Source organism: Rhinoderma darwinii, chromosome 11 (genome assembly GCF_050947455.1).
Source record: "Rhinoderma darwinii isolate aRhiDar2 chromosome 11, aRhiDar2.hap1, whole genome shotgun sequence".
Taxonomy (NCBI): domain Eukaryota; kingdom Metazoa; phylum Chordata; class Amphibia; order Anura; family Rhinodermatidae; genus Rhinoderma; species Rhinoderma darwinii.
Window position 1 is genome coordinate 45720917 of NC_134697.1, and position 19170 is coordinate 45740086.

At 40.3% G+C, this 19170-nt stretch overlaps 1 protein-coding gene across 2 annotated transcripts in view; it reads right to left on the reverse strand.

Annotated features, from left to right (window-relative positions):
• The window catches only part of PRKG1 (protein kinase cGMP-dependent 1), a 699395-nt gene that overhangs the window by 106174 nt on the left and 574051 nt on the right, over positions 1–19170 (reverse strand). For both annotated transcript variants that reach the window (XM_075841194.1, XM_075841192.1), the window contains exons 6-7: positions 17127–17204; positions 14470–14564 (exon numbers count right to left, since the gene is read on the reverse strand). In XM_075841194.1, the coding sequence (XP_075697309.1) occupies positions 14470–14564; positions 17127–17204 (173 nt within the window). The remainder of the gene's footprint in view (positions 1–14469; positions 14565–17126; positions 17205–19170) is intronic.

The window sequence follows — 19170 nt, forward strand, 5'->3', positions numbered from 1 at the left end:
AATAGCTTGGATAGGTAAAAGCATTCCGAAGTTGTTACCACATAAAGTGAATATATGTCAGATTTGAAAAATAAGGCTCTGTCAGGAAGGTCAAAGTGGCCAAAGAGGAAAGGGGTTAAATGACCTTTACTGTGTTTTGTTGTTGAGAGTATATACATAAATTACAAGTGTGAAATGAAAATATAGCCGAGAAATAAAAGAATACAGTATCTAAACACATCCTGATGAAAAGTGTTAAAACATCTAAATTTTAGCCAAATCTTATACTGTACTGAAATTAAGAAAAATTAAGTCATACTGTCACACAGGGATGAAGACCAAGGACAAAGTTTAAAACACATTTTAGAACATCACAAAGTGTAGCTCACTAGCACCTAATTAATTTCCTAAGTTACCAACCTCATCATGGTGTAATTGTCCTGTATTCATAAAAGGACACCGTACTATGCTAAGGTGTAATTGAGGTCCAATTGAATTGTGAACAACGGAAATTTAGAAACTAATTGCAAATAAAGATGACAGTCCAGGTGGAAAACAGAACAATAACTGAAGCATCTGGTTTATTTGTCCTTCTGGCGCACCTCATTCTATTGACTACAGGCAATTCAAATCTAAATGTATCTCCCTTACATCATCTACTTCTATGCAAGGTTTAGAACACATGTAGTATACATACTATTGTTATAATAGGCCGTATTTATGTTTCACATTGAAGTTGGGGTTTTTACTGTAATGTTTTCTGACTTGAAATGTTTTTTTGTGACTTGGGAGCATTAACCTTTATTTAGTGTATTAAGTCATTTGTATTCTTGATCACAGCCGTTCACCTTATAACATGGAGTTCAGATTTTGCTCCTGAGATCATTACACTGATTTATAGCTGGGAATGTGTTCAGTATAGAAATTATGTTTATTTCATTTTCTGCCTTTGAAACAACCAGTGAAAATCAGTGACAAATAAGAAAAAAAAAAAAAAAAAGAAAATACTTCAATATTTTAGCCAAGACCCAACTGCTAATGCTTCTGCGAAATCCATTGTGTCAACATGCTTCCAGTTACACCCATAAAGTTCTTTACTGGGTGAATATTGTCTTATCCCAAACTTTATTGTAATCTAAATACAATTTAAAGCTTGGCCTCCTCCTCTCAAATCTCTCTTACAGGGTATGGGATGGTCTAGTCTGTCAAGTCAGTTCTCAGATAGTATTTTGTTGGCCATGCAGCAGAGCTGCCGGAGTCTTGGTTATGGCACCAGGCTTAAAATAGCCATATACATTTAATTATGAGCAAATCCATTTGATTTAAATGGGATCTGCCCACCTAATGTGTATGGGGATTAATGGTCGAAAAGGTTGATTTTTAACCCATTTGAGATGTATACAGCCACTCATCCTCCCCACTGAAGTAACGTGCACTCTCCCAGAGACAAATGTTAGTGTTTATGTGGGATTCTAGATAGATAGATAGATAGATAGATAGATAGATAGATAGATAGATAGATAGATAGATAGATAGATAGATAGATAGATAGATAGATAGATAGATAGATAGATAGATGTTGGCCAAACAGTTAGCAAGTTTTAGGCAGCCTTGCTCAATAAGACTGGGAATAACTGGCTAACCTGCATGGACCATACCAACCACTGCTCCTCCAGCACATAACACCCAAAAATCAGAAACATAGGGCACTGGTTAAAGAAGACCTGGAAGGAGGGGTGAGAATTTCTATATTTTTTTTTAATACAAAGAATATAAATGATGTTAGATTTCAATACACGATGTAATTATGTTTGTCATACATTGACATAAATCTAGTTGGTCTAAAACCTCATAGCTTTAGCCATGGTGAATACAAAGAAGGTCCTCCAGGTAACTGCATTATTACGTTTACACCTCATGCACACTATCATATTACGAATTTGTGTAGCACGGATCCATAATACAGGACTAATAGCCTGCTATGCTATGGGCCAATACAATCCCTCCATGAGTCTCAGATTTTATATAATTTTGTCTCACAAATTCATTTGAATTCCATAAGAAAACAAATTTGGCATGTTCTAGTACCTATGGATCTTTAATACAGACCTCTAGGTACTAAGTGCTTTGGCATATGGTTTATATGTTTCCTTTATGTAACTTTTTATAAACATGTTTGTCTGTTAAACAGGATAAAAAAAATTATCTGTATAATTTCTGATTCTGTAATTATGTAATAACCAAAATTATTTCATGTAAATTAATTAAAAAATTGGATTAATGCACCTATCAATAAGACATTCAGTATGGCCATGTTCAGACGTGGTGGATTTTTTACGCTGCAAATGTTGCTACAAATTTGCGACAATTACGCAACGAATCTGTAGCAACATTTGCATATTTGACAAGTAATTCAGACGTTGCGGATATCATAGCGGACTTGACACAGATTTCAGCCTTTGCATTGCAAAGGCTGAAATCTGCAGTGAATATCCACTGCTTCTCCGCAACAGACTGTGCATGCTGCGGCGTGAAAAATTTGCACCGCAGCCTAAATTCCCCACTGTTATTTTCCGCAGCGTCTGAACTAAGTTACCTAAAATGGTATAGAAACCAATGGAAAAAAACGACTGCTGCGGATTTCCACAGCGGACTGTCCGCAGCGGAATTCAACAGCAATTTCGCTACATCTGAACATGCCCTAAAACTCCAACTTAATTTTAGTAATAGGCGCAGAATTACTGGTTAGGTGGTGCTCACATTTAATTTTAAAAAATTGTTAACTAAAATATCATCTGAATGGCAATTTTAGATTTTTTGATTATTCATTCCTTGTACACATTAATTACTCTACCCTGGAAAGAAAGTTATTATGCCTATAATCATGTTCAATCATGTGCATAGTAATTTTCAAGGCAAGTAAATAAGTCCAAATTGCCAACAAACGTCTTTTTGTTCTACGTTCTCTGCAAATTTTAGTTTCTTCTAATTTTCCCTTGTTGATTGTGCCAACTCATTTACAAAGATTAAGGAGTTCCTCAGTTATATTAGGCAAACTCCTAACTAATGATCCAGTAATAGCCCATTTCATTGCAAAAATGACAATTTGGTTTCTCACTTGAATGACATTACAGCAACAGAAAAAATTCCAAATGTGCAGTGTAATCTGCCGTATACCCTGAACCCTAAATTTGTTTTAAAAGAGAATTATCTAAAAACTATTTCTCCGCTGATTTACATTTTTGATTTTTTTTTTTTGCTCACTTCATAAACGACATCAGCCTAGATGGATCTGAACAAAAGTAATAAGTACTGCTTGCGTTTATGGAAGTTGAGTTCACCAAAGTGGTTGCAACATACAACGGTTAATGAAACACTATATACATTTAATTAATAAGGGAACTGTATATTTTCTCCTAAAACATACATATATACATCTATGATGCCTCTTGATTATCCAACCCCAGAGGAATTATTGTTACTTTCCAGTCTTGCCTCTGTGGAATGGAATAAGAGAAGACTATAAATATCTTAAGGGTTTGTCTGGTTTAGAAAACCCATATTCACATACTCTACTTGGGAATTCTGAGTCATTAAGACCCTCATCTATAAGTCAGAGCGGAGAGTGACTATAAAGAGTGTCTCTCACGTCTGATCATTACACATGCAGCCCATCAATTTCAATGGCATCTGTGTAATGCTTCATTTCCCCTGCAGTATGAATTCAAAGGAATTGAACACTTCTTGCCGAGTTGACCACTGATTGCAGCGTAATGCTGGGGGTCTCAGCAATGAGATATCCTGGGATCAGCTTAACAGCTGAACCTTTCTAACAAAAAGGGATCAAACAACCCCTTCCAGGGTCATAAAAATGGTTGTCAAAATGATGCGGTACAATGATACAATCAGCGTGGCAACAATAAAATAACGTGCCCATCCAAACTATAATATGTAAGATGCAAACCAAGGATAAATAACACACGGACACACACATATATATATATATATATATATATATATATATATATTCTTCTCTAAGTTAACATTAATCAAGAGAATACTCAAAGAGTGCTCACATTTCAAGGCCACTTTCATCATTAAAATGCTGTATTACATCAGATCACAAACCATTTAACTTTTAGTCCAGTATCTTTTAAAACCAATGCAATTACATTAAATGACTTTACATTTCCTGTCAGAAATCCCTTTGTTCAATATAGCGTCATGGCTTCAGTTTATAATGAAGCCATGACAGTTATGCCGTATCAGTTTTGAAAAGAATGGACTTTAATGGGGTCCATTGGGTTGCTGTTTGGGGTTCCGGTTATTTTGGCAACAAAAAAAGTGCTGCAGTCTGTACTATTCTTGTCATCAAAAATATCAAAAAGGGCGTCGGAAACTTAGACAGAGACTCTGAATGCACTCTGAACCTGCTCTACACATAATAAAATACTCACTCAGGTTTAAAACTATCTATGAAGTATAATAGGGTAAAAAGAAGGGGATCTGGAACCAGCGCTTGATTATAAAAGAGAAGGTCTTCCAACGTTATTTCATTCCTTTAAAAATTCCAACTGCAAATAGGGGGGGGGGTTGCAAAACAGTTTGCCTGCGCGTTTCAGACGTATCTCACGACCTTACTCATGGCCTGAGTAAGGACGTGGGATAGGTATGAAATGCGTAGGCTAACTGTTTTGCAACCCCCTTCCCCTATTTGCAGTTGGAATTTTTAAAGGAATGAAATAACGTTGGAAGACCTTCTCTTTTATTATCAAGCGCTGGTTCCAGAGCCTCTTCCTTTTGCTTCAATTACAGCGTGTGCCGCCACGAGGATCCGTGAGCATTCGATATTGACTGGATCGGTGAGATGGAAGATTCCTCCTTCCCCACTTCACCTACCTCTCTAGTATAATAGGGTACTCATCAGTAATAGTGGGGGGGTGGGAAGGGTGGTCCAGTCTCAGTCTGTTCTGATTAGAGACTGATGTAAATTGTTAACAGTACTCTACTGGTCATAATATGCAGAAACCACTGATCACACTACAGTTTGTTTTTGCTCTTACGTATAATTGTGTTGGCTTATGACCATAAATTATTTGACATTTCAGTAGAAAACAATTTACAAATATAGTCTACACATTGGTAGTATGCGGATCACTTTACGCTTATAGGAATATCTGCGGGAATATATTTCTATTCTGCAATGAGGTACAGCCTGTGAAATTCATAAATGATAACCTGTTGAAAGCCAAGCAACCTATATCTGTTATCAAGTGCTGAATGCTTTTTAAAAGAACTGTACCATGCAGGACAGAAAGAAGATATTTAAAGACATTTTTATTTCTCACACAGGGTACAGAAGAATTATCATTTAAGAAGTGAAAGCCATTTAATTCAGACTGCAAAGCTATAAATGCTGGTACCAGCATACACAGAGTCAAAATCAATTGCATGTTTTTACCTACAATTCTTTCCAAAATTATGGAGGTCCATGTACTGTAAGTACTAAATATAAAATATAAGGTCATATTTGAAAATCATATTCCTAAAAGAAAGTCTAAATTCCACTGAAAACCTGAAAATTCAGATGTGATTGCTGGTAATTAAATATTCTGCTTCTGCCCAGTGACTACCAGAAACAATGGCTTTAGAATGTCTCAGTTATTTGTTATACATGACGCTTATCACGATCCAAAAAAACTGAAAAAGTTCAATCCAAAAAGGGAATTTCTATGCCCAAGGTGTGCAAACGCGAATGTGGACTTAATTCATATGATGTGGTGTTGCTTTAAGCTTCATATTTATTGGGGGAAGATTATAGCAGAGATAGATAAAAATTGCAATACACAAAATCCGTGGAATGAAGTAAATATGATCTTGGGCTCCAATAAGGGAATAAGAGGTAGACAAAAATTGGAGGGTGTGGCCCTAAAAGCCTTGCAAGCGGCAAGTATAATTATTTGTGGTAATTGGTGATACCTCAGGATATGAGGCTTGGATCAGAGCAATAAAGAAACTGATTGTTTCAGAAAAACTGTACTATGAAGATAAAGGACAGATTTGCAAATTTGGGGAAAGATGGTCACTATGGGAAAAGAATATAGGTTTACTATAAGGGCCTGTTCACATCAGCGTTGGCTTTCCATTCCGGGGTTCCGTCTGAGGTTTCCGTCAGGTGAACCCCGCAACGGAAAGTCAAACTGAAACCCCAGCTTCCGTTTCTGTCACTATCAATGGTGACGGAAACATTGCTAATGGTTTCCGTTCGTCACCATTCCGGCTGGTTTCCGTTTTAACGATGGAATCAATAGCGGAGTCGACTGCACTTATATTGTATATAAGCACCAAAAAATAATGAACATTAAAGGCTATGTACACCTTTGAAAACTTTTTTACATTATTTTTTAAACTTTGTAATTACACTTTATTAAAAAAAAAATCGTTTTTGAGATCCAGCTGCTTTGTATCCTGTATACAGAGCAGCTGTATCTTGCGATGAGATATGAATCCGTCAGGTCAGCGGAACTGACGGGGACAGTGACAGAGAGTCCTGGGTGTCTCTGACTCGGAGGATCCACCTGTTATCGATCACATCTAAGTTATGAACTCAGAGGGGCGTGGCCTAGCAGCAGATGTAAGAGGACGTGTGTGGCTGGAGCTCCTGCTGTATTCATCCTGAAAATACTGTTTATCCCTGAAATACCCGGTAATATTCACCGATCTGGAGGCTGGGAGGCTGGAGGAGTCGGTACCGCTTAATACAGCTGCAATGACCCGCTCTAAGAAGCAAAAAACGCCGCCGGCGGGTCCGGGGCCGAGAAGGCAAGATGGCGCCGAGGAGACTGAATGCAGGATCAGGCACATGCGGTCTGAAGCGGCAGACAGGCTGGAGAGATTTGCAAGAACCCCTCGTGCGAGCGGATCTGCAGCAGGCAAGAAGCCGATGGCTGGCAGTGGGAAGGCAGACAGCATGGCCTCAGGTTCCAGATACTCCGTGCTGGGAGAGGACACGGTGAGTGAGGAGGAGGAAGAGCTGGGGAGTCAGCGGCGGGACAGGCGTGTGGAGGAAGATGGCGGCAGAACGCATAGCAGGAGAGACCAGGTGGAGGAGCCTTCCCTTGCTGATATATTCGCTGCGGTAAAGCAGAACTCCTCAATTTTATCTGTGCTGACCGGGCAGGTGGGAAGCCTGAAGGAAGATATACTGCTGTTACGGAATGACTTACAGAAAGTGGCAGAAAGAACCACAGTTATTGAAGGGAGAGTGTCTGAAGTGGAAGATGTTCTGCCGGAGCTCAGGCGGGATGTGCAGTCTCAGTCCTTGGCGGTGGTGGCCCTGCAGGCTAAGGCGGATGATTTGGAGAATCAGCTACGCAGAAACAACATGCGTTTGGTCGGAGTGCCCGAAAAAACGGAGGGCAATAACTCGGATGAGTTTTTTGAAAAATGGCTGCTGGAGCAGTTTGGCCGGGATGAACTGTCTCCTTTATATGCTGTTGAAAGAGCGCACAGAGTACCTACCAGACCGGGACCACCGGGGAGACCCCCGAGGCCGGTCTTAGTGAAGCTGTTGCACTACAAGGACAGAGATAAGATACTGAGGAAGGCAAGGGAACGGCAGGATATCTCCATTAATGGCGCCAAAATATCCTTTTATCCAGATTTCTCCGCGGCGGTACAGAAGAAGCTGCTGCAATACTGGGATGTCAAGAAACGTCTGAGGAACTTGTCCATACCATACTCCATGATGTATCCGGCCAAACTGCGGGTGGTTGCTTTTGGGACTGCTTCATTCTTTGAAAATCCCAGAGAGGCTGCAAGATGACTGGATAGCAATGAGGCACGGTTGCGAAGACCGGCTGGAGAAGAAGATGCGTTAAAGCCCGCCTGGGCGGTGAAGTATAGAGCCATGTTGGCGTTTGCGGGACTGTAGCATATTATATGTTATTATGCAGTTCTCCGAAGTGTGTGAACACCCTTGTATGAAACACAGCAGGGTGGTATCCTTTTAACAAAAATGGCCGCACCTGACGGCAATTTTATTGAGGGATTGTTACTGGGTACCTAATGTATCTGTAAATTCTACTGATTGTGTGGGATTGTTTAATACATGCGAATAGCAGTGGGAGCCAGCGCTCACTGGAAGTGGTGAGAAAGTTAAACGGTTCAAAGAGAGATGCCAGTAGGGCATGTTAAAAGTTCGCACTATGGTGCGTTTCTGCTGGATAGGAGAGACAGTACATGTCGCTCTGACCCTTTTCGGAGGGGAGGTTTTGTTGGGAGGGGAGGAGGGAGGGAACGCACTGCCTAATATCTTGACTGGAGCAGGCTGGAGGAGTAACAGATTTCCTAAAGATATGGCGCCTGATGGGATCGGTTAAATGTCTATCCTGGAACGTCCGGGGAATACGGGAAGCTAGGAAACGGCAGGCAATCTTTAATTGGGTTAAACAGCAAAATGCCCTGATAGTGGGGCTGCAAGAAACGCATCTGACTAGAGAGTCTGTATCCTTATTGCAGAGAGTGTGGATCGCACATGGGTTTCACTCTTTTCATACGACTTATTCCAGGGGGGTGAGTTTGCTGATACACAGGAGTCTTCCCTTTGTCTGTCATTCGTCCTTTTCTGATGAGGAGGGGAGGTATGTGGGAGTGCACTGTACTATATATCACTGGGAGTGTATTCTGGTAGTTCTGTATATCCCTCCGCCTTATTCTAGCACTGTACTGAAACGAGTTACGGAGAAACTCTCCAGGTGGCCTGAGGTACTGCTAATTGTGATGGGGGATTTTAATGCAGTGATGTCTGAAGGGTTGGATAGGTTTCATAGAGGAGGAGGAGGGCAAAGAGGAGACCTGACTGCCTTTGGAAGATTAATGGAGGAATTGGGTCTGCGGGATATTTGGAGAGATAAACATCCAGGGGTGAGGCAGTACTCGTGTGCATCATCCACATTTCAGTCACTTTCGCGAATAGACTTGGTTGCATGCACAGCTTCAGCGGTGCCGTACATAGCGCAAATAGAGTACCTACAGAGGGCATTGTCAGACCACTCTCCGATGGCGGTGACGCTGGAAGTGGGTGTAAGGCATACCAGGAACCACGGGAATTGGAAGCTGAATGCGTTTTGGTTACGATTGATGGATGGCGAGGAAATACGGAACCTGATTAAAGAATATTTTAATTTTAATACTGAGTCAGTGCCGCGGGGAGTGTTATGGGATGCCATGAAAGCCTGGTTGAGAGGAGTATTCATTCAACATATTAAACGAATTAAAACTAAATCCAGGCAGTTGGGAGAAAGTTTAGAGGATCGGGTGACAGAAACAGAAGGGAGACATGTAGAAGAGGGATCCGAGGAGACACTTAGACATTGGGTGGAGGCACAGACGTTGTTAAAAAATCACCAACTAACAATGGCGGATAATAAAAGATTATTCCTTAAACAGCAATATTATGAAGAAGGGGAAACGTCGGGGAGATTACTCGCTAGGATGGCAAAACCACATGGGGGTAATAATTTCATTCATGGCCTTAGGGGGGAGGGGGGAGGGTGGAGACAGACACGGGGCAAATCCTGCACATATTTCAGAGGTTTTACACTGACCTATATACATCCAAAGTGCATTACGACACACAGCAACTGGACGAGTACCTGGGAAACATTAATTTGCCTACCTTGGGCCGGGAGGACCGTGAAAGATTGGAGACCCCTATTTCACTGGAGGAGTTGGAACAGGCGATAAGAGATATGGCAAATGAGAAAGCTCCGGGTCCAGATGGGTTACCGGGGGAAATCTATAAGGAATATGGGACGGAACTAGCGCCAGAATATTTGAGTACTTTGCAGGATAGTTTTGACAGAGGTAAACTACCAGACTCCCTATATGAGGCTACGATAGTGGTTCTCCCAAAAGAGGGGAAAGACAGTCAATTACCGGAGTCCTACAGACCAATATCCTTGTTGACATCGGATGTCAAGATTTTGGCAAATATATTTGCGCTGCGGCTGAACAGGGTGGTACAGCATGTTGTGCATGAAGACCAATCGGGGTTCATGCCCTCCAAATCGACAGCGGTCAACCTCAGGCGGCTGTTTTTAAATCTTCAGGCGACACCGGATGAGCAAGGAGGAAGGGCGGTGCTAACGTTAGATGCTGCAAAAGCGTTCGACTGCGTAGAATGGGGGTATTTATGGCGGGTAATAGAAAAGATGGGATTCGGCCCTAACTTCGTGAAGTGGGTACAGTTGTTGTATGTGGCCCCTACAGCCCGCATACGGGTGAATGGTGCAATGTCTGAGAAGTTTTCACTGACCCGGGGTACGCGACAGGGGTGCCCACTGTCACCATTACTATTCGCCTTGGCGGTGGAGCCACTGGCGTGCCTCATAAGACAGGAGGAGCGTATAAGAGGCTTGCAATATGGGGAAATGGAGGAAAACATTTCATTATATGCAGACGATATTTTAATATATATGACGGACACTGAGAATACACTGCAGGTAGTAATGGATACGATCACAAGGTTTGGGGAGTTCTCGGGATTAAATATTAACTGGACCAAATCTGCTCTGATGCCACTTGACACAGTGAATATTGTAGATACTGGAGTGGGACTCCGGATTCCGATAGTCTCTGAATTTACGTATCTAGGGGTTAAGGTGACGGCTAGGGTCCAAGACTACATGTCTTTGAATGTTTCACCACTGCTGCTCAAGGTGAAACATAAGGTGGATGCCTGGAACAGGCTCCCGCTCTCTGCTCTGGGGAGGACTAACCTAATCAAGATGATCCTTATGCCTCAACTTTTATACATTCTTCATAACTCCCCAGTATGGATACCTAAGCACTGGTTCAGACGATTGCACAATCTCTTTCGGGATCTGGTCTGGAAAAAAGGGGTTCCAAGGATTAAATTGGAGAAATTGCAATTGCCCAAAGACGAAGGGGGGGTCGCGCTGCCAAATGCCTGGATATATTACCTGGCTGCCCAGAGCCAACAATTTAAGGGATGGGAGGACACAGAGACTTGGGGTTCCAGTGCACGTTTATTGTCATATATGGGGGGAGGACTCAACCCACTAGAGAGTCTGGAAGCGCACACCTTTAAGAGATTGGCGAGTGCTAAACCAACGTTACTCCTGATACATAAAATATGGTGGCAATGCAAACAGATCCTGGGAGTGGGAATGTGCACCAAATATACTCCCCTATGGCATAATCCGGTCCTGTGGGAATTATACCAATTAGAGGGCATGCAAAAATGGGAGTTGGCAGGGGTTAGACGAATACAACACTTGTATGATGATAACGGGTTGAGATCATTTCAGCAGTTGAAAGACCTATTTCCACTAGAGCACAATATGTTCTATCAATATTTGCAGATCCGTCATGCCCTACAGGCGCAGGCGCATGTGGTGGACCTGACGGTCTGTGCTCTTGGGGTCCTGGAGTATGTGGGAAGGGCTGACACGACCAAAGGCCTGATCTCAATGGCGTACAGGAGCTTACTGTCCAAACACCTGGGAAACCCAATGGTGCTGGTAAAAGCGAAATGGGAACAGGATGTTGGTCCATTGACTGAGGAGGAGTGGGAGGAGATATTAGCGTCCACATGTCAGTTATCACTCAGTCTGGCGCAGAGGAGATCCCAACTCTTTCTGATACATAGAGTGTATCGCACCCCGTGGGTATTAAAACAGATGGGTATTAGAGCGGATGCTAAATGTCCTAGGTGCACGGAAGAGAAGGCAGATATACTGCATATGTTTTGGTCATGTGAGGCTCTGAGGACCCTATGGGGGGAAATATTGGATCTGATAAAGCAGGTGTATGGTCAGGAATTGGCGGCAGACCCTAAAGTTATGTTGTTGGGAGCGGTGGGAGAATTGGAGAGTGACAGAATGGCAAACCTGGCAATTGCCAAGATATTATATCAAACAAGGAAATGCATTGCTAAACACTGGCTGGATGAGGAGCCACCAGGGATGAGGGAAATTGTAGGAATGTTGAACTATAATATCCTGATGGAGCATAAGATATTTTCTAAAAGGGGCACGGAAAAAAAATTTGAGAAACAATGGAGCAGATGGATGGCCTGTCCTGAGGTGCTGACACCTGAACTGAGCAGAATAAGGGCGAGAGTCATCTGAGGAACTGGAGGTGATAGAGTCTGGAGCAAAAAGGGGTGGTGGGGAAAACTTGATAAGAGAAATGTGCTCTGACCAGGAATGGTACCAGAAACAAAGGGCGGAGATATAGTGGGGGGCCGTGCGGGGAGGGGGGAAAGGGGGGAAGTTGGGGATTTCCTGATATGCTGTCACTATTGTATACGATGTTGGAAAATTGAAATGTGAATGTTACTATGTTATTTCTTTTCTGTGTTCATATCAATAAAATTGGTTTGATTTAAAAAAAGTTATGAACTCAGATGTGATCTGTAACAGCTCGATCTTGCGTGTCAGAGACACGCAGGACCTGCTGTCACTGTACCCATCAGTCCCTCTGACCTGACAGATTCAGGTCTCAGCGCAAGATACAGCTGCTCTATATACAGGATACAAAGCAGCTGGATCTCAAAAAGTAAAAATAATTTTTAATAAAATGTAATTACAAAGTTAGACCAATCGTACTAATACACATTTTTTTTAAAAAAAAACAAAAACTAACGTTTTCAAAGTTGTACATAACCTTTAAGGCTTGAGAAATCCTAAATTTCATATCGCCTTTAGCAAAAAATATTCTAACCTTGTTCCTCCTTTTAATGTATCAACTTGCAAAGAATTAGTTTTAACATTTATTTCACTTGATAGAACCACAGACTTGGTAAACTTCATCAATTGTAGGACACAGAAGCGAGATTGAATCAGCCAAGCAATTGTTTCATGCTCTTTTATATTGTTCCACACAACTGTTAGAAAACACAAGCCCAGCGAGAAGAATGTTAAATTATGTTCTCCTAAAAGCTATCTATTGATCTTAGTGGAAAACAATTCAAAAAGAGGAAAATATCAAATAAACAAAACTTGGGAAGAATACTAAAATTGCCACATTCAGAAACTGTCTGCAGCTTATTTTTGTATATTGTAAATAATAGAGAACATATATTTTTCATATATTGGTATCACACCGTATTTTATGCCGTATTTTCTTCTTGGTTGCTTTATCGGCTTATTCAAATTTTGCCTACAGGATATCGCACACACTTTTTTGATCTTTGCTGAAGAGGTGAAGCTTCATGGATATCTATATTGCTCTTTGCGCCTGTCAGATTAGTAAATGCAGGACTGATGAAGGATTACTTAGACACCACGTATGGCTTTGGCTTTTACAGATCATTTATACTTGCAGTTTAAGAATGGGTTTCTGTCGGAGTAGCATGACAGAAATATATGTCAGAGAACATTTGGTTGATTCGTAAAATGGCTATATGCATACATAGGGGTGTAACTATAGGGGGTGTATAGGTGGCAGTTGCACTTGCCCTAGGACCTGAGGGGGCAAATGGCTACTCTGTTGAATAAGGGAAAGAAAATCAGTGTTTACTGTGACATCACTCTGTTCATTACTTATTTATTGTGACATAACTGTGTTGAAGTCAATGTCCATCATTGAACCCCATTTTTTCTAAATTAAAAATTCTTTGCCGATTAGTTTCTTAACATATCTGTATAGCAGTTAGAGCTCAGTTTTTCTGATACAGAGCTCCAAATCCCCTGCATAACCTTACATTTAAAATATAAAATGCAGCCACAACTAGATGGAGTATGTGAGTGTACTGCATAGTGTTATATATTGTACTCAATTATAAGACAGTATACGGAAGGCTCACATGATCCCTCTAGTGGCAGCACAGATTTTGGGACCTAAAAATGATATGATGATAAAAGGTGGAGTTTCGCTTTAAGCTCTATCATAATGTTTATTACTTTTGTGCTGTGAATTGATGATCCGTTCTTCCTGTACAGTAACATCTCTGTGTTCATTACCTCTGTACTGTGACATACTGTAACTGTGTGCCTTATCTTTGTATTATGATGTTGTGTTTATCATACCTGTACTGTCACATAACTGTGGTCCTTAGCTGTGACATCACTATGTTTAATATTCCTGTTATGTGATAGTATACCAGATTTGTGACATCACTGTCCACATCATTGCAATACTGTAAAATCACTGTGTGACATAACCCTATACTACAACTTTACTGTGTTTATTACTGTGACATCACTGTCAGCATTTTCCCATTCTGTGACATCAATTTGTGCATTCACCCTGTATAGTGATACAAGGTGACTATGAACCCAGTGTGCATAATTCCTACACTATGACGTCACTGGGACTATTATTCCTGTGTTGTCACTTCACTTTGATCATTACACACAGGGTAATACCACCACATCTTATTTGTGGGATGCCAATTTATACCTATTAAACTTAATATAGGATAAAATAAATAATGAAACAAAAACAACTGTTGCAACTTACCCTTGAAGAGCTTTTTCTCCAAACCAGTCACCTTTTCCTAAAGTGCGGAGAAATATTGGATCTTCACCCGGAGTATCTTCTCTTGTTACATTTACCTGTCAAAAAGAAGTATTTGTTTTCTCAAACATTTATCACATGAAAGATGGGAGGAGATTGACTGATAGTAGGTAGAGTCAACTGGCAATGAAGATGGAGTGCTTGTCAAGACCACCAAAATTTACTTTAGTCCATGGGCTCAAGAACAACGGTACATTTTCATGCCACGTAACAGCAAAAGGTTATACAGCCCTATTTAATACAATCCTGTAATCCACCGAGGCGTGCCACTGCTCTGAACTCAATGTGTTGATTCCGGTTGAGTCAGTGAGGATTTTTTCTGCCTCTCAAGATAAATTGGACAGTTATTTGCAAAATGTTTTAACTTTCCTCTGGATAAATGTTTTTTAAAGATGTCAAATAGATTGATATATAGAGCTAACAGGTTACATGTTCAGAGAATTTATTGGTTTTAATTGGTCATTAGGAGTGAATAACACTAGAGCTCCAAACAAAAACGTAAGTAAATTTCCGCCCTTGAATGCCATTTTGTAGTTTTTTTCTATCTAAAAAGGTTCAAAAGTCTGTTCTGCTTAATTTCTTAATATATCTTAATAGTGGTCAAAGCTTTGTTTTTCTGATACAAAGCTCCAAATCCCCTGCTCACTGAACTTATAGGACAGTATGGAATAAGCTGCCATGCTCCCTCTAGCGGCAGCTGCAGGCAGAGCGGTATATTTTAAAGGGGTTGTACCAGAATCGACAATTATCACTTATCCAAAGAATAGGTGATATAGGTAAATATAGGTGTTATAGGTAAATATCTGATCGCTGGAGGCCCCAACGCTAAGACCCCCACCGGTCATGAGAACAGGGTACCCAAACTACCTCGTTCCTCGGCAATACCGCAGTAAGAAGGAGTTTGAATGCAGCGGTGGTCGAGCATCCGTTCACTGCTTCATTCAATGTCTATGGGACTGACGGAAACATCCAAACGCTGTACTCAGCTGTTTATAGTTGATAATTGTTGATTCTGGTAAAACCCTTTTAATCCCACATATACATAGTCCTGAATATACAGGGGATTTGGAGCTTTGTATCATAAAAACACAGCACCGATCACTATAAAAATATAATAAGAAATTAGTCAGCATAGCATTTTGGACCTTAAAACAACATGGTTTTAAAAGGTGGAGGTTCACAAGACATTTGGTGGTGGTGCTGCGGCCCGAAAATTACGCAACGCAGGTCAATTTCGGCTCGGAAATTTTACGCAGCATGTTGATGAGATTTCTTAAATCTCATCCACTATGCTGCTACTGTATTCTGCTGCGTTTTTTCTGGCCGAAATTCCGGCCAGAAAAAACGCAGCAATTCTGGAGCGTGTGGACAAGCCCTTAAGTAACATCTTTTCCTTAAATAGTTACTAATGATATTGAAAAATAATTGCTTTCTTCGATTCCCGTTTTTGGTATGGGTTTAAATAGAACTAGATTGTTTTTATTTATGTCTTTTTTTTTCTTTTAATAGTTTATTCTGTCATTATTCAAAATTTCAGATATTAACACAAAGATCATGAAAATCAAAATATTAATTTCTCTCAAATTAAACAAGACAGACACCCCCCCCCCCCTCACCCCTGATTAAGCACATGGAACAGAAGGCCCATTGTTTTAATGAAAAAATATATATATCTTGTTTGATAAAAAATGAAATTGTTCACTTTAACCTAGTATCTCAGAATTCCCAAAGTATAAAATCTTAATGATGCCTTTAGGTGAAACCTTCTGAGCTGATTCACTTTCTAATACATCTTTTATAGCAATCAAACCCTAATTTTTCTGAAACAGAGCTCTAAAACCTTAGGATCAAATTCTATCTGTCTGACTGGGGGAACTTAGGAGCTTACTACATACTGTTTTATTATTAAGTTAAATGAATAAATGTATACGGTAAGCTCCTAGGCTCCCTCTAGTGGTGTCTGCCAGCATATTTTTTACTATAATGTTTATATTTGGGGCTTTGTATCAGTAAAACTGAGCTCTGATTTCTATAAAGATATATTAAGACATGTATTCACACAGAAGTTTGGACCTATTTAGGTAAATAAAATGGCAGTCAAGGGTAGACATTCACTTTAAGGCAGTGTCTAAACACAAGTTGTTGTCATGGCTCAGCTTTAATTGTACTACCACACAACTTTTGTATACCTTTTTGCCATTTTACTTTGTCACGTGACAATCTCAAGTAAATCTCATGAAAGCTGCATACACATTTTGCATGACAGTTGCATTTGAAGATGTCGAGCTACTAAAGGTCTGTGTTTAAGGTCTGAACTTAAAATGGAATCCACAAAGTTTAGTAAATAGCATCCCACTAGACTATTGTGAGTTATATCTACAAACGTCTTTTTTTTATAGTAGACATATTTATTGAACTGGATCTCACCTTGTCTCCAATTCAGTCCATTCGCCCAAACCTCACGCCAGCAGCATTAATGAAATGTAATAAACTGAAACCATAAAGCGCTTGGAGGAAATATTTGATTGGCATTGAATTCCCTAAGTACGTTATTATGATTTCAGATGGAGCGTAGACTTCAAGAGGTGAAGGGAGCTTACCTTCCCTTTGCTGATGATGAAGAAAGTGTCCCCTCGAGCACCCTGTCTGATAATGTACTCTCCACATTCATAGTGAGTCTACAAAAATAGAGCAGAAAGGATTATGTTATTATCATTTGCCTTGTAGTCAGGCCGTTTCACACAGTATACCTCAGGGACGCATTACAGCTAAAACTTGCATGTGTCAAGGAATCCACTGATCCACAAATACAATAAGCTTACGGTGAGTAAACTGCCATACAAGTGTCTACACCATAGAATTTAATAGCCTCAAGCCCCTCTGAATTCTGTCTACAATTATCATGAATTGTCCTTATTTTATTGCTACTCATACACAAAGCAGACCGATTAACCTGGGATTATTATTGGAAAGGGTGAGAAGCTGTGAGCCCGTCATACTGGGATCTAAGATGAATACCTATTAGACATGTTTATGATATGACACAAAATGATACAACCATAATGTTACATCCAGACAATTTTTATACAATTTGCATTGTTTACCATTATAAACTGCTGTGACAAATTCTATTCCTGGCTGAGACATGGTAACAAATCAGCCATGGTGATGGTAGATCTGTTGCAGCAATCTGATTGGACATAAAGATCGTGGTATAGCAGGCGTCAGTCATAGAAGTATGTGCTCAGGGGTGAAGAACCAATAAAATCTGGGTACACCCATTTACTTCTCGTTTGAGTAATATTCCCAGATTTTATCATTATTAAAATGTTCATCATTAAAGAAAACCAACAAAGTAACTGCAGTAAATGTTGGTTATTCACTTGTTAACCCCTTAATGACCAGCCTATTTTAGACCTTAATGACCAAGCCATTTTTTAAGATTTTTCCATCATCTCATTCAAAGACCTATAACTTTTTTATTTTTGCGTCGACATAGCTGTATAAGGTCCTGTTTTTTGCGGGACAAGTTGAAATTTCTAATAGCACCAATTTGGGGTACATAGAATTTATTGATTAACTTTTTTTTTGGGGGGGGGATAGAAAAAAACCTTTCGCCACACTTTTTTGCTTCCTAAATTTACGCCGTTTACTATGTGGTATAAATAACACAATAACCTTATTCAGTGGGTTGTTGCGATTGCAACGATACCAAATTTGTATAGTTTTTGTATGTTTTACTTTTACACAGTGAAAACACTTTTCTTTCAAAATTATTTGTTTTTGTGTCTCCATATTTGAAGAGCCATAACTTTTTTATTTTTTCGCCGATGCAGCTGTAGGAGGGCTTTTGTTTTGCGGGACGACTTGTAGTTTTTATCGGTACCATTTTGGAGTAGATGCGACTTTTTGATCACTTTTTATCACTTTTTTTTAAGGCTGGATTCAAAGAAAACAGCAATTTTTGCATGTTTTTTTATTTTATTTTTTATGACGTTCACCGTGCGGGTTAAATGATGTAATAAGTTTATAGTTGGGATTGTTACGGACGCGGCGATACAAAATGTGTGTAACTTTTTTACTTTATTTTATTTGTTAATAAAAAAGCAGTTTGTAAGGGGGGAAAAGTGGGTTATTCTTTTTCTTTTTTCACTTTTTTACTAGTCCCACTAGGGGACTTCACTATGCGATTATCCGATCGCATTTATAATACACTGCAATACTTCTGTATTGCAGTGTATTATGCCTGTCCGTGTAAAACAGATAGGCATCTGCCAAGTCATACCTCCGGCATGACCTAGCAGGCATTTACTGCAGGCAGACCTGGGGGCCTTTACTAGGCCCCCGGCTGCCATCGGAAACACAGACACTCTGTGATTTTATCACCGGGTGTCAATGGGATGAGAGGGAGCTCACTCGCTCTCTCCATAACAACTCAGATGCGGTGCTCGCTGTTGAGCGCCCATCTGAGTGGTTAAACGTGTGAGATCGATACTAATATCGATCTCACCCAGTCGAGCAGGGATGCCCCCAGTCCTCAGCTACCTCTGGTAGCTGAGAAGAGCAGGGAGATTTGACAGCTCCCTGCTCTGTTTACTTATTCCGATGCAGCGCCGTAAAAAGGCTATTGCATCGGAATAAAGC